At 32.8% G+C, this 15,373-nt stretch overlaps 1 protein-coding gene and 1 pseudogene across 1 annotated transcript; both read right to left on the reverse strand.

Moving 5' to 3' along the window:
* Window positions 1-465: 465 nt before the first annotated feature.
* Window positions 466-6,892, reverse strand: LOC107907464 (5'-nucleotidase domain-containing protein DDB_G0275467-like; annotated as a pseudogene).
* A 2,323-nt stretch (window positions 6,893-9,215) lies between these two features.
* Window positions 9,216-12,442, reverse strand: LOC107941402 (probable LRR receptor-like serine/threonine-protein kinase At2g23950). The gene is made up of 11 exons (XM_041112708.1): window positions 12,182-12,442; window positions 11,928-12,060; window positions 11,766-11,837; window positions 11,535-11,678; window positions 11,305-11,376; window positions 11,156-11,215; window positions 10,966-11,066; window positions 10,764-10,895; window positions 10,331-10,675; window positions 9,870-10,249; window positions 9,216-9,754 (listed from the first exon to the last, which is right to left on the reverse strand). The coding sequence occupies exons 1-11, from the start codon at window positions 12,276-12,278 to the stop codon at window positions 9,353-9,355; spliced, it is 1,938 nt and encodes a 645-aa protein (XP_040968642.1). The 5' UTR covers window positions 12,279-12,442; the 3' UTR covers window positions 9,216-9,352.
* Between the last annotated feature and the right edge of the window lie 2,931 nt (window positions 12,443-15,373).

Here is a 15,373-nt window from a genome sequence, read left to right on the forward strand (position 1 = left end):
TTTTCAATTTTTTTAGATATGTTCAATCAAATTTGACCAATAAATATATTTTTTTAACTTTTCAAGTGAAAAGGTTAAAAAGAAAAGATTAAATTACACAACATGAAAAGATTGAGAGTTGAATTTTTTAAAATCAAGACTAAATATTGAGGGTTAAAACCAATTTTAAAAGTGGACACCGTTAACAAATTGATGACAAAAAAAGATAAAATTAAACAATTGAGTGACCATTTTGTAATGTTTCATAATTGAGTGACCCAAATAGAAATTTGCTAATAATTGGACAACTACTAATATAATTTACCGAAAATATTACTACCTCGAAACAAATGAATCTAAATCCATAAAAAAATTTCGTCCGAAGCCAATCTTTGAATAGGCCTAGTGATGACAAAACGTTAATTAATGAAAGCTGAATGGAGAAAATCCGTTTGTTAAATGCACAGATTCAGCAGACAAATTCAAAATTAAATGTATGACAACTTGCTTACTCTTGTTTTTCCGTAATTGCAGAAAGAGAAACTGATAACGATAACGACTAATTTAAAAACAAATATGCTACCGCAATACATGCTTTTCTAACTAGAACTAGAAGGATACAAATAGCTGCCAATGACATAGCTGGACAGCGTTAAAGAACTAGGATATGCTTAACAATCATCTACCAGTAGATTGGCATGCTGCTAATCAAAGTTCAAACATATCAATTTGGGTTAAAGCTTTAACCAATCACCTAGTAACCAAAAATCAACTGTGAATCCGATGGCAGTTCATCACCATACTAGTCAATAACTCACCATCGATACTGGTCCCAATCTTGGTTCAAAATTCCACCAAAATTTGGAATAGAGATAACAGATAGTTCCTTTTGCGGCGCAATGTGAGATGATGTTTTACAATCACGTGGAAGAGATACGTGAACTCATACCCACCCCATCATGGAACATGAAGCATAATACCATGGTCGTCCGTAATGACAGAAACATCATCGCAGTGACAGAAACATCAATAAGCTTACCAGATTTTGAGCTTGAACAAAATGGTCCTACAATCTTTTTATGGCATTGAGGAACATCTACTTGTTTTGAATAAACTAGATGGAATCTGAGAGAAAGAGAAGGGGATGAAGATATCAAACAACAATACACATAAAACGTTGGTATCAAGAACAACTATGCCAGGTGTCTAGATAAATATAAAATATAAATTCTTTTAGAGTTCATGTCATTTCACAACTAGCAAACAGAAGACATAATATGTATTTGACATGCCAACCTCTGACCTCTTTAGAAAAGATAACCTTTTTTCCATCTCTATGTAGTTTCCCTTTTCGATACACACAGACACACACACACACACAACCCAGGCACATGGTTCAAACTACCACCATATGATGATGTTGACAACTTATAAGCACTTAAATAAAAACAGATAGGTGTAGAGCATGTAGACAGTTGAAATGAAATCAGTAGATCTATAAATGTAAATCTTTCTAATTAGTCCCATAAGAACAACGGCAAAAAGCAAGTGCATAAAACAAGAAAATGTACCATGTTTTTGTAAATGAAAGAAAAAATAAATAAATAAAGAAATTGTAATACAAAAATAAAGAAGGTTAATGACATACCTTCACATGATGAGGCATGATCTTGATATCACAGGGTGCATGAAGCCACGTCTCGGGTGAGAAGAACAAAAAGTTTTCTGGTTTACTAGTGTACACATCAGCATATTGATGGATGTGATAAGCAAAAGCAGATTCTTGACCTTTGTCAGTGAGGAAGGTGGCCCCAAAAGATGTATTGAACATTCTCTTCATCATACTGCGTGCTTTCTGCCTCTCTTCATTTAGTTCACCAAAAAGCAACTTGTATGCCTCACTTCTCTTACTACTGGGTATAACTGCATGTAATCTCCCAAGCAGTTCCTGTAGTATATGAAATTTTGCCTGCATCGAAGGAAGAATTTTGAAAGGATAAAGTCAAAATTCTATTGTTGAGTTCTTGCATTGTAGGCAAAAGTGATGAAACTTTGCAAATAATAAAATGGTCAGCAGATGTAAGCATTTGACATGTAGTCCATTCAACTCAACCAACCTTCAAGTTGCCAAATATCAAATTATCCCAGAGGCAGAAACTTATAATTTAGCCTCAAAGTTCCAGACAGTGATAATAAAAAGTTCCAAACATCCCAGAGGCAAAAATATATACCTGTTCAAATCGATAACGATCTTCGTTCTGTATGCGTATTTCATCCTGCAATCAAACACAATCCAAAGACATGAAGAGTTTGTCTAATAGAACACCACAAACACACAAAAGATGAGGGCTAAGAATGAAAGAAGGCATACTTCTAATTCATGGATGATAGCAGCAGTCCGCCAACCAGCCTTTGAAGGGCCCCTCAAGTCACTAAATAGGTGATCACCAAAGTATATCACCTAATAAAGAAAACCAGATCAGTGAAATACTCCCATCAGCAATAACTTACCATCATCTAGTTGCACATGATTGAACAAACTTGTAAAAGATCTTATAAAATGCTACAAAGCATAAAGTACGATATACCTCTGGGCCCTTCCACTTAGTTATTTGGAGAAAAGATTTCAGGGATCCATGGTAATATATTTTATTTTTAAGGAATGTATCCACTTTCGTAAAAGCTAGAGTATCCTTCTCTGTGTCATAGCAGCTGAAATTTAAGTTACAGGAGACCCATCAATAGATATGATTTAGCATAGCATGCAATTGTTAGAGCAAGTACACAACAAAGGCCAAGGAAGGGATAAAACTAAAATAAAAGGGTAAGAATAAAAATGCAGCTAAGAAAACTGAAGATTCTTATTCCTGCTTCCACATTTCTACTTTTAAGAAATTCGTGAAACTTACATCTTCAGGGGCAAAACTATTTTTTGAATCTTTGCACCCTAAAATTTTAGAATCATCCGGTCCACTTCCTCCATGAGATTGTGGGAGGTCAGGTTTACCTCCAAGTTTATGTTGGTCATTTTCTTATTTATAAGCTAGTTTCAATGGGAATTCTAAGTCGGGTAGGTTAAAAAATATTCTAAGAGTCAGATTCTGATAACTGTAAATCATGTTTTACCTTGACTTACGAACTGAGAATTATTTTGGTTTCTCCATTCCTCCCTAGACACTCTTCTCACCTGATAGCAATTAAACTCTTCCATTCAAACCAATCTTTGGCGCAATAACCTGATTATTATCCATGCGGTTTCCTGCATAATAAAACCTAGAAATCGCTTTGTTCTACTCATAGGCATTCCTTTCATCTTCTGCTAAATTAATAAGTTATTCCTAAAAGAGAATATTTAAAATGGCTGCTGAATTAGTTAAATTTTGCTATCGCATATCATTGTAGCAGAAAAGAACTATTAAAAAAACCAACCACCTCCTTTACAAGCCATGTTAAAGAAATAGGAAAAGAATATAAAAAGCTGAAGATACAAACCGGAAAGGATGCTCAGAAGTGTAGAAACCCGGCTTATTGGCTTTTGCAATTACAACATCAAAAAGCTCCTTCCATGAATCGCTGTTGCCCGTTGAATCCTAGAAAACACGTAATAATTAGATAAAAATGTCTACAAATAATTCCTAAGCATGAAACTAAGAATGGAATAAGACTGACACATTAAATGTGCACAGTTATAGCAAAGTGATTAAAGTGACCAAAAATTTTGAAAGTTGATTCTTGAGATCTTATGTGCATAATAGATCCAAATTAGACACTACCAAACCTTACCAATTCAAATCATATGCACATGCAAATACATTATTAAATATTAAAAAACAATTCACTTTAAACACCTTTCATGTGCAATATTATTTTCTGTGTGTAGAATCTGAAGATATTCCTGGGGCAGGGAGAGAACTGAGGTTACATAGACTTGAGTTATTTTGATTAAACATATCATATATTTTAAAAGGTCCTCTCTACAATTTGCTAAATAATTGTGTGAATGTTTTTATGCACCATAAAGTTATTAATAATAATAAGTTTTTTTTTTAAAATCAACAAGAAGAAGAAGTTAATGAAACCAATGTAAAATATGATGGCAGATTCAACAATCATCATTGAATGACTTTCTCAAATGATATTGAATATGTTTAAACAATATTGCCATTAACTATGTCTTCTTTACTCTTAGAAAAAGCACTGAATCTTAATTTCAAACAAAAAGGGCATGAATGGCAATTTGCTTCAAAAATGGACCAAAAACTACAAAATAAGAAGGCATCAATACTAATGCAATGTAAATTACCTCCAACATAAACTGCATCCCTCCATCCACAAAGTAATACGGTGAATTTGTCAGCAAGAAAAGTCTCTTCCCCTTCTCCTTTAATATCCTAAGAAACTGTAAAAGCTGGCCCTGAAACATACACCAAAAATGGTAGGTTAGTATTCCTAGGAGGAAAGAAAATATTTCATAGATGACATGTCAAACTTTAGAGAAGCCTTTCTTTGCAACTAAGCAACTTAAAAATAACCAAAACATAACTATTAGAACTTACATTTTTTACAAGATATCGATGAGGATCAGATAGAATTCCTCTATGCATCAAACCACTATGATGAACATGCTGAATTGCATTATTAACATCTTCATATATATAGCAGGCATCAAATTCTAGTTTAGCATCAACGAAATATTGCACCATATCAGCAATGAGACATGCCTAAAAAAATGATAAAAGAAAAAAAAATCAGGAAATTAAAAATAGAACAAAATATGTGCTTATCATAAAAGGCAAATATTTTCAAGAAAGTGGCCTGATAATGCAATTTAACAAGCCTAAAAGATGTATTATCCATATCAGTATGGATAGGCAAATTGACAGAGGAAATTTTCACATTCATCATATATATTAAAAAGAGAAGTTGTTATATTTTTTCATCAAAAACATTGACATGAAGAAGAAACACAGCGGAAAAAAGAAAAGAGGCAACATGTGTGTAAGCATTTTGTCGGAAGCCTCTTTGCCCAAACACCACCATCTGACTATGATGCTCTGACAAACACACATCATGCGACTTACATATTTGAAAGCCTACCTTTTCATTTTATTTAGATGTACATGTAAAATATTGTTACATAGATATCACATGTAATGAAGGAGCCATACCCATACCCATACCAGATCCTATGTCAATGCTACAAATCAAACCTCAATGGAAACTCAGCCTTCCCTAGCATACAAACAATGCAACTACTGATAAACCAACCTCACTGAAGCAGAAAAAGTCCATCAAGCCCACCAGACGGCGTGCCTGGTCACGGCCAATATGTCTTGTGCCATATATCTCTACTATTTCCTCCTCACTAAGCTGCATTATAAGTTGAAAAATAAGAAGCACAGTTCATATAAATATAAAAATGTCCCAATCCACACACATGATACAAACTGATAAAGAGCCTCAAGTTATTGCTTGTGGTTAATAAGAATGAATTACAAGTTATAAGAAAATAAAAACTTGCATCTTACCAGGTGCCAAAACCATTCTACTAGAACAATGCCATATATATATATATATATCCAAGTAGGCAAAACAATGGGGGTTCAACACTCTCTATCCCTTTGTCGCCAATCATACACCAGCAAGGCAGACTTAATTCCAGCAATGCACAATAAAAAATAATTAATAGTACCTGGTGACGACCATAGAAGCATCCCTCTTCCTCTATGGAACCAAAAAATCCAACTTCAATAGACAGCCATGCTCCCTATCATAGTACAATCCTCTAATGGGAAAGGATGGATCATATTTAAAACTCATACAAACCTCCGGATACTTAAACTGCAAGAATCACACATAACACAATTTGTCAATACCAACAATAAGTCACCAAGAAATCATCAACTACTTAACTGCATTACTCTATCAAATAAATGTGCTAACCTCCTTAACCATGTGCTCCTTTGCGAGATCATATATCAAATTTTGCAAGTTAGCAGAGTAATGTGCCAATGTAAAATCATAATCAAATCCATATACTTGAATAAGATCCAATCTGAGACCCCTATTCACATATATACCTACATTAAAACCAAAAAAAATACAAAATTAGCATATCTGCTAAAATAGATTCAAATTAAACATAAGGGAACAGAACATAATTGAACCTTCAGGATTTGTCTTCGGCATTGCCTTGAGTGCTTCTGGAATCTCAAGGAAACTCCGTTTGGCAGCATCGAACTCCCTCCGGATATTGTCAATGTCATCATTATCCTCCGAAGCGTCTGCTTCTGCACGCTTTATTTTTTCCTCAAACTTGGATATCGTATGCACGGAGGATGTAAACTTGCTGTAGCCACATACATTTGCTCCAAATCCTTTTTTTTTTAATTGTAAAATACAATAGTAATATAAATCACAAATAATTCAACTACTCGCTAATCAGTACCAAGGAAACACAAAAAATAAAAATATAATACTTGGAAGTCCAAATTTACAGATTTAGATTAGAACAATAAAAAATCAAACCGTGGACATAAATTTTAAGAGACAGAGAGAGAGAGAAAGAAAACAAACTTTCATATACTCCAGAAGAAGAAAACCTCGTTCCCTGCAACAAAGATAAATGTAAACTGCGATTATTTTTGCTATTAGTTTGATAAATACGAAAACAAATAGAGAGAGAGAAGCGTACTCTTAGGGAAGAGCAAAGAGGAAGGAGCCTGCGAAAGGAAGCCATGAAAGGAAAGGAACTCAGCTCAGCGTTCAACAAGATTGGAAAATGGAAAGTAGCGATTTATTATTTTTTCCTGTTGAATTTCAGCCGTGTAAAGAAAAACTCGGAAAATTGAATACGGTAATCGAAGTTGTATCCAAAACCGCCTTTTTTTACTGGTTTGCTGTATGTTTTATGCAAAACAAAAACCCCAAGTCTCACTATTTTTGGTTTAAAAAAACGATTGAAATAATTTTTGGGATAATATAATTTCTGTCCCCTAAACTTTATCACAATTTATTTTGGTACCTATACTTTTTCTTTTTCATTTCGGTACTTGAAGTTGGCAACTAGATCCATATTGATCCTTAAACTTGGATGTCGAGATTTGATGATATGATCAGCGTTCTTAAAACATAATTAGGTCGGTTGATCTAATTGATTAGATAAAAAACTAATCGGTATACTAGTCCGAACAAAAAGGTTAAATTGATTGAATTAAAAACTACTCGAATTCGGTAAAATTAAAAAACGAGATAGAAACCAATAATTGAACAAGTTGAATCGATTTAATAAATTTTTTAATTTTTTATATTTTTATAAAATTTTAAATACTTATTTAATTATTGTTGGTTTAACAATTAAAATAATCAAATTAATTGGATCGAGAACTAGTGATCTGCAATATTATTTGAACCAGATTAATTGGTCAAACCAATAAGACCAAAAACCGCCTAAAGTATTGGTCTGGAGAGGAGCTTTGATCAAATATGAATTTATTGAGTTAGGAAAATAAACAATTGTATTGGTCTGGAGAGGAGCTTTGATCAAATATGAACTTATTGAGTTAGGAAAATAAACAATTGAAGCGAAATTTTTTATTTTTAATTAATTTTTAAATTTTCTAAAATTTTAATATATTTTTAATTATGTTGGTTAAATTGGTGTCTTAATTAATTTGATCACCAATTTAATTTAAAAATATTGAAGATTTGATTTAATCAACTATTAATCTGAAATAATCGTGGTTAAGACAAAAAAATATTGATGCGGCATATAAAAGGGGCAAAAGATGGGCAGAAGATTTTTGTTCCACCCCATTGTCAATCCTCTGCTATAGCTTCAACTCCGTAACCGTATTACCCTTTTCTCTCAAAGTGCAGCTAACTACAAAATAAAAATTATAGCCGTTCTTTTGCAGTTAGCTGCAGTTTGAGAGAAAAGGGTAATATGGTTATGGAGTTTAAGGTACAGTAGTCGATGGAAAATGGGGTGTGGTGTGGATGGGAGAGCTCGACAAACGTGCAAGAGTGAAAAGGAGAGACAGCTGAACCAGTTGACGATGGAAAGTAAAAAAAAAAAAAGAAAAGGGAAAAAGGAAAGGATTGGAACGCAGTCGTTCGATGATAAATAATTTAATTTTTTTAAAATTTTATTTTAACGTGTAAAAATATGTACACACCTCGCAGTCCAGTCGTCATTTCGTTTGATTTTTATTTGAGGAATACTCAAAATGGGAACAATTCTTAATGATAGTGTTAAAATTGATAAAATAAAAATTTAAAGTGATCAAAATAAGAATATAGTATTTTTAGAGTGATTATCTGTAAAATTTACTCATTAAGTTATTACTTAAATATATAGTTATAAATACAATCTCTTTTAAGCTCTTAATTGTACAATCCAGTGCTAAATGGGTTCCACGAATCCTTACCTTTCTAAGCCTCTCCACAACTTTTCTTTGCCGCCTTTCTCCGATAATTTGGTGATTTGTAAGCAGCGTTCGAAGAACAGAAAGAAAATCATTAAGGATCCTCAGGAAACCAAAGGAAGCGATCAACCTAATTCTGATGCAACTCAAACACCAGTCTCAGAGAGAAAACAAAAGATTTTGCTTCACTTAAAAATGCGTTTGAAGAACAGTATTAGCGAAATCGCTAACCATGAAGAACCGAAAGCAAGTGGTCAACTTATTCCCCATAAAGCTTCGGATGTGACACAGAGAAGGAAAACCGATCATCATCATCAGCCTGAGATTATCGTTCCAACAAAGAAAAATGCGGCGGCTCTTACAAATAAGAAGAGAAGACGTGTATCTGTTACTCTGTCGAGAGAGGAGATCGAAGAAGACATTGCAGAAATCGCAAAGTTGGCAGGGAAGAAGCTGCAGAGAAGAAATCCTGAAAAAAGACCCCGTTTAAACCTCGATCATTTATTCCCAGGTTAATTTGATGTGAATGGTTGTTGAATTTGTTGCAGAAACGTGGGAAACAAGTTTTATATGACTATCATCTGCTGCTTTCATCTCTATACTTAATTTTGCGTTTCAACTTTTGAGTTTTCTTTTAGACCTACAGTATTATGGTTTGGAACAGAACATAATTGAACGTTCAGGATTTGTCTTCCGCATTGCCTTGAGTGCTTCTGGAATCTCAAGGAAACTCCGTTTGGCGGTATGGAACTCCCTCCGAATCTTGTCATTGTTTTTATGCATTTGCCATTGTTCTTGAGTGCTTCAGAATTTTCATTAACAAATCAACCAAAGCACCATTAACTATTAAAAGAACAGTAAACAATAAAGGAGACATATTTACATTTCAACCCCATTAACTATATAAACTTATATCATCATCATCCTCTATCTTTTTTATTTTCATCTTATCTTGGTCCAGATAGCTCCATGGCATAGTAATCCAAAGAATATTCATCATCATCGTCCTCGTCCATTCCTGTTCTGAACACGCTGCTCGATTGATCGTGACTTTTGCCATCATGTTTCGATCCAATGGTAGGGTGTGAGATATTTTTGTTACTCAAGTTGTTAGGGACGAGGTTCATGGTGGGATCACTATGGTTATGTGATGTTGCCCATTTTTCAGCAAGTCCATCACCTTCGAGCATCCGAACAACTTCAGACATTTTCGGACGGTGGACCGGAAGGTTTTGAGTGCATAATAAAGCCACTTGGAGCATCTCTCCTACGTCAATCCTGTCATAGTTGCTCCCTAGTTCTCTGTCCACTAGTACTTCCACTTTCTTTTCTTGTTGAATTTTCTTCACCTGTGCACAACACATTGCAAATGTCTCCATCATACATACATACATACATACAACTACTATGAATGTTAGCATAACACATGTGTATATATGTGTATGGTCTATCGAGAGAACTAACCCACTCAAGCATTGCTCCTTTTTGACCAACAGTCTTTCCAAACTCCAGGGCTCTCATTCCAGTGATGAGTTCTATCAAGAGAATTCCGAATCCAAACACATCGGTTTTCTCCGAAGACTGACCAGTCGAGAGGTATTCCGGTGCAATATGGCCAACAGTACCACGGACAGCAGTGGTCACGTGGGAATCAGTATGATCAAGGAGCTTTGCAAGACCGAAGTCACCAACAACAGCTTCGCAGTAATCATCTAAAAGAATGTTAGCTGCCTTAACATCTCTATGGATTATCTTTGGATCACATTGTTCATGTAGATACAAAAGAGCCCTCGCCGCACCAATCGCAATCCTCTTCCTCGTATTCCAGTCTAGCGCTGGTTTTCCTGCCAAATCCCATTTCATTTACAGTAAAAAATTCCATTCCCAAATTAAAAAAAAAAACTTGTTTGGGTCTTTGAGCAAACCTCTAAGCCTGGATGCAACACTGCCATTAGACATGTAAGGGTAGACAAGGAGTCTTTCGTTAGAAGTAGCACAATAACCAATCAAACGAAGCAGATTACGGTGAACAGCCAAGCTGATCATCTCCAACTCGGTCCTGAATTGCGACTCTCCGAAACTTCCTGTCAAGTCTTTTAGCCGTTTCACTGCCACAAGCGTACCTTCTACTAACTTTCCCTTGTAGACATTGCCAAAACCTCCAGAGCCTAGTAAGTTATTGGAACTGAAGTTGTTTGTAGCAAGCTGGAGTTCTCGGAGAGTGAAGTTCCTAAGGTTACCTAGGCTTGCAAGGCCCTCTTCTTTGTTGTCTGCAACATAGGTGTAACAACATCAAATCACTTTGTAAAATGCATAAAAAATAACTTTTAAACATTATTGTATGTTGTTCCCACTGACCAATAATGTTTAGAACTGTCAGCCTTTTACGCTTCTTTCTGTGCCAAAGTAGTGCAAATGCTAGGAGTATGAGAAACGCAAAGCTGAGGCTGATCCCTAGTGCTATTGCTAGCTTCTTGGATTTGTGTTTCCCTAATACAGAACACAATAAAGCAATATAATATACATATATATAATACAATAAATGCTTTTGGAGAGTTACCATTTGGTGAGCCAAGGGAAAATGAAAGGGGTGCAGCATTGGCTGATCCAGAGCAAACTTCAGTGGAGCTGCTTCTACAAATCAATGGGTTTCCCACAATGCTACATATTCCATGAACAAAAAAAGGTAACATTAAAACTAAATGATTTATGGCAATTGATAAGAAACAGATGTAGCAAAGAAACCATACCTGAAAGTTTTAGTAGGGAACTGGGGTACAGGTCCAGTGAGATTGTTAAAAGACAAGTCCCTGAAAGAAATCAGACTTTAAAAACTGAGACACTGTACAGGGGAGGGGGGGAACATGACTAGAGAAAAAGGAAATAAATTCACACTCACAAGAAAGAAAGTTGAGGGGTTTTTGCCAAAGATGCTGGAAAAGGCCCAGACAAACTATTGTTGTTCAGCCTCCTACTCTCATTACAAGACAAACATAACATAGTATCATAAACACAGTTCAAAAAAAAAAAAACAAAGATATCACAAACAGAATTTGCAAAAAACATGAAACCTTATGGTTTGTATGATGCGTACATTGAAACAAAGAATTAAATAGTGAAATTACTTACAGGTATTGCAAACTATTTAACAGTCCAAATGATACTGGAATTGGACCGGAAAATCGATTGTTAGAGAGATCCAGTGTCTGCAGTTTTAGAAGTGTCCCTAGCTCGGGTGGGATTTCACCAGATATGTTATTGTTTTGCAATAACCTTGAAAGAAAATTATGTTATTTTCAGACCATTCATGTTGAAAAACTTAAAACAAAGGGAATACAGTATATATATATGTTTTCTTACACTTGATGAAGATTGGTGAGGTTTCCTATCGTCCTGGATAAAGTTCCTGATAAAGATTGACTTGGAGCTCCCCTGAAAAAAAAACATTTTTACAGCTTAAATGTACAATGTTTTGGAACCAAGCATACATTTGAAAACACACAAAAAAAGAGAGAAACTGACAGGGCAAAAACAAGGTTTTCAGGAGAGCAAGTGATCATAGCCCAGCTACAAGGATCAACAGAGTATTCATCCCAGTTGTTCAATACTCCATGTGGATCATCCAATTCTCTCTTTATACTTATCAATGCTACCACTATATTCCACCATGAAACAAGAACATTCAAAAATTTATATATAAAAAATAAAAATAAAAACTTCACAAAGCCAATAAATTTCAAAACCTTGTAGATTTTTTTTTTTTGTTTTGCTTTTACCTTCATGGTTACGAGGCTCATACGACAAGGAAACTGTAGCAGAAACAAGAAAGAACGAGAACAAGAACAAGAACAAGAACAGAAAAAAAGGACCCATTTTTATCTTGCTCTGGTTTTGGACTTCAGGTTTTAAATGAAAAAAAAAAAAAACCTTTTCTCTCTCTCAGCATCTGCCTGGCTTTTCCATTCTTGGGTTCTTAAACTGAGCCTCCACAAACACACCTTTTGAAAGAAACAACACTTTAATCATCTACTACTCCCAAAGACCAAAGTCTCTCTTTTTATATATATAATATAAATAAAGTAAATGTCAAAAAACTAAAAAAAGAAAAAGATTCAATTTTCCATTTTTTTCTCCTTTCCTAAAAGAAAAAGAGTGTGCTTGTTTTTCTTTTGAATGTAGCCCACTGCATTTCTTCCATGGCCCCCCCTTGCATTGTTGCTTTGGCAACAGCTTAGTACTAATCTGACCAGATCATCATTGTAGGCATTGTTTCTATCTTTTCGGAGGAAAATTATGTTGTCCAAATGCTGAAAACTATGTTTCCATCAATGTTTATCTCATCATAATTTCAACTGCATATTATTACAAAAAAAAAACACACATATATTTGGTAAAACTATCATGGAGTTCTGAGTCAAATTGCATTTTATCTCTTTTACTCAAAAAAACAACAAATTTTTTATCTTAGGTAACATCAAAAAGCAAGTTGGTATTTTTATTAAATATTTATTTCATTTTTACTGTTAAAGCTGGTGTGACTAATGAAATAACCAAATAATTATGCATAGCACACTACAATGGGTTAGTATTCAATCGGGTTGAGTCAAATCGAGTCAAAAAATTTAAGTTAGTCGAGTTGATAAATTCTATTTAGCAACCGAACTCAATTTGAATTTTTTTTCAAATCGAATCAGATCGAGTCAAGTTAACGAATCTTAATATTTATACTCAATGAAGCGTTTACATGAACCGATTATTTAATTAGTAGACAAAGTACAATATTATTTAACTACATAGACAATATAATGGTTTTGCCTTTTAATTTAATAAATAAATATTTATCAGAATGACGTAATTTTGCCTTTTTAAGTTAATGATTTTGACTTTTAACTTTAGAAAATATAAACATTTATCAAAACGATGTGGTTTTGCATTTTCTTATTCGAATTTTCGGATAACTCGAATTGTTTAATTCATATTCGAGTTAAACCGAAAAACGTAATTTTTTATTCGAGTTGATTTGAATAACTTGATTAACTCAAATAACTCGAGCTATTCAATTCAAAATTTAAATTTTTTATCGAGTTTTTCAAATCAAATCGAATTTTGCTTACCTCTAACGCTACATGTACTTTATGCTAACGTATGGTGAACAATTTTTAACAATAAAAAATGAATGAAATTTTCACAAAAAAGACTAATTTACTTTTAAATTTAACATGTAAAAACTAATTTAATATTTTTTTCATAAATAAGACAAAAAGCAATTTAAAAAAACTCCATACCATTTTTTTTCTCTTATAGTATTTAAAGATGATGACTCAAATCTAAATCAATTAATTTACAAAATCATTATCAGCTAACTCGAAATAAAATTTGATATTAGTAACTTTATCACCTATCCTTAAATTGTAAATTGTGATTTTACTAATTATATTTTCATCTAATGACAAAAAATATTACATTTTGTTACATTAAAGTTTGGATTTTGATGTTTAATAATCCACCCAATTATATCCTTAAAAAAAGATTTCTTTTCTAATTAAAAAGTTGGAAATTGGAAATGTCAGTCCTTTGTATCATTATGTTATCAAGCTATTCAGACATGAATTCAACAAAACAATGAAATATTCCTATTTACCACTTGTTCTTTTTTTGTATTTCTGATCTTTTTGTTCATAATTATTGCACTGAATATATTATATATGTATAAGATTGTAAATAAAATAAAAACCAGTATTAAAAAAATTACGATCATAAAATAGATAAAATTATCTTTTAACAATATATGATATATCATTGCTCAAAAAACACATGGAGTTTGATTCTAGGATTTTTCTAACATCTGTTGTAAGCCATTGTTTAAAGTTGTTATATACAATAATTTTTTTCATTAAATGTATTGAAAAACATGGGTAATATTATCAAATATGGTATCTAATACAATTATAAAATATACAGATAAAAGTATTATAGAGGTCATTATATTAAGAATAATATTATATTTTGTTTTCTCTACTTAATAAATAAGTAAATTAGTCATTATACATTAGATCAAAAAGTAAAATAGTTATTCTATTAAAATTTTTATATATGGCACGCTACGTGTAACTGTTTGATAATTCTGTCAACCATGTCAATTTTTAATAGTAAAAATGAATGACTTATTTGCTCTTTAATTTAACGTACAATGGTTAATTTATTCTTCTTTTAATAAAGAAAAATGAAATATAATCCAACTTTTAATATATAAACCTTCATGATATTTTTAATTGATATTTTGAAAGAAAAAAAAAAGGTTAAGTAGATAGGTATACATACACAACATACTTGCAATGTACGAAAGCAAAAAGAATAAAGGGGATGGGGAAAAAGGAAAGGAGAGAATGATGGATGCATGTGGATTTGGGGAAAGAATAATAAGAAAGGGAATATGGGATTATGATTCTTTAGGGAATTGAGCTCTCTACTTGTTTAATAATTGGTGTCACACATGCTAAGTGGTGTCTATTTCATGGCATAAGATGAGAATGTTTATATGTGGGCGCATATTCTACATTATTATATACTATCTTATCATCATTTAATCAAAGCATAAAACTCTTTGCTTTATGGAGGGGGCAAAAAAATCATTGCAGTTTTGTCAACGACTATGGAAGACTTGGAATTTTATGTTTTAAATCCGAAGTTTGACTTTGTGTTTTTGGTATTTACAATAGAGTTTTTCAACGTGTGTGTTTGTTTCCTTTTTTTTTTCTTTACAATAATTGTGAAAATATAAATATAATAAAATTTTATTAAATAATTCATCACCTTCGAATAATATATATTAATCTTTCTTTAAGATTTTTTGTGAGAATTTTTAAGCTCACAATTTACTTAATAAGCATTTTTTTTTCTTTTTTTCAATTTAAATTAGACTAAATTGGGGTGTAATTATATTCTTATTATCAGTGTCAGATTTAAAT

The sequence above is a fragment of the Gossypium hirsutum genome, chromosome A05 (genome assembly GCF_007990345.1).
Source record: "Gossypium hirsutum isolate 1008001.06 chromosome A05, Gossypium_hirsutum_v2.1, whole genome shotgun sequence".
Classification (NCBI taxonomy): Eukaryota; Viridiplantae; Streptophyta; class Magnoliopsida; order Malvales; family Malvaceae; genus Gossypium; species Gossypium hirsutum.

What these genes read in the sequence shown, in the direction of transcription:
- LOC107941402 (XM_041112708.1), bottom strand. Translation starts at nt 12,278, where the DNA reads ATGGGTCCTTTTTTTCTGTTCTTGTTCTTGTTCTTGTTCTCGTTCTTT. An exon ending in GAAAACCTTGTTTTTGCCCT is followed by an intron (nt 11,838 to 11,927) that starts GTCAGTTTCTCT and finishes TTTTTTTTTCAG; the next exon opens with GGGAGCTCCAAGTCAATCTT. An exon ending in TTCCCTTGGCTCACCAAATG is followed by an intron (nt 10,896 to 10,965) that starts GTAACTCTCCAA and finishes GTTCTGTATTAG; the next exon opens with GGAAACACAAATCCAAGAAG.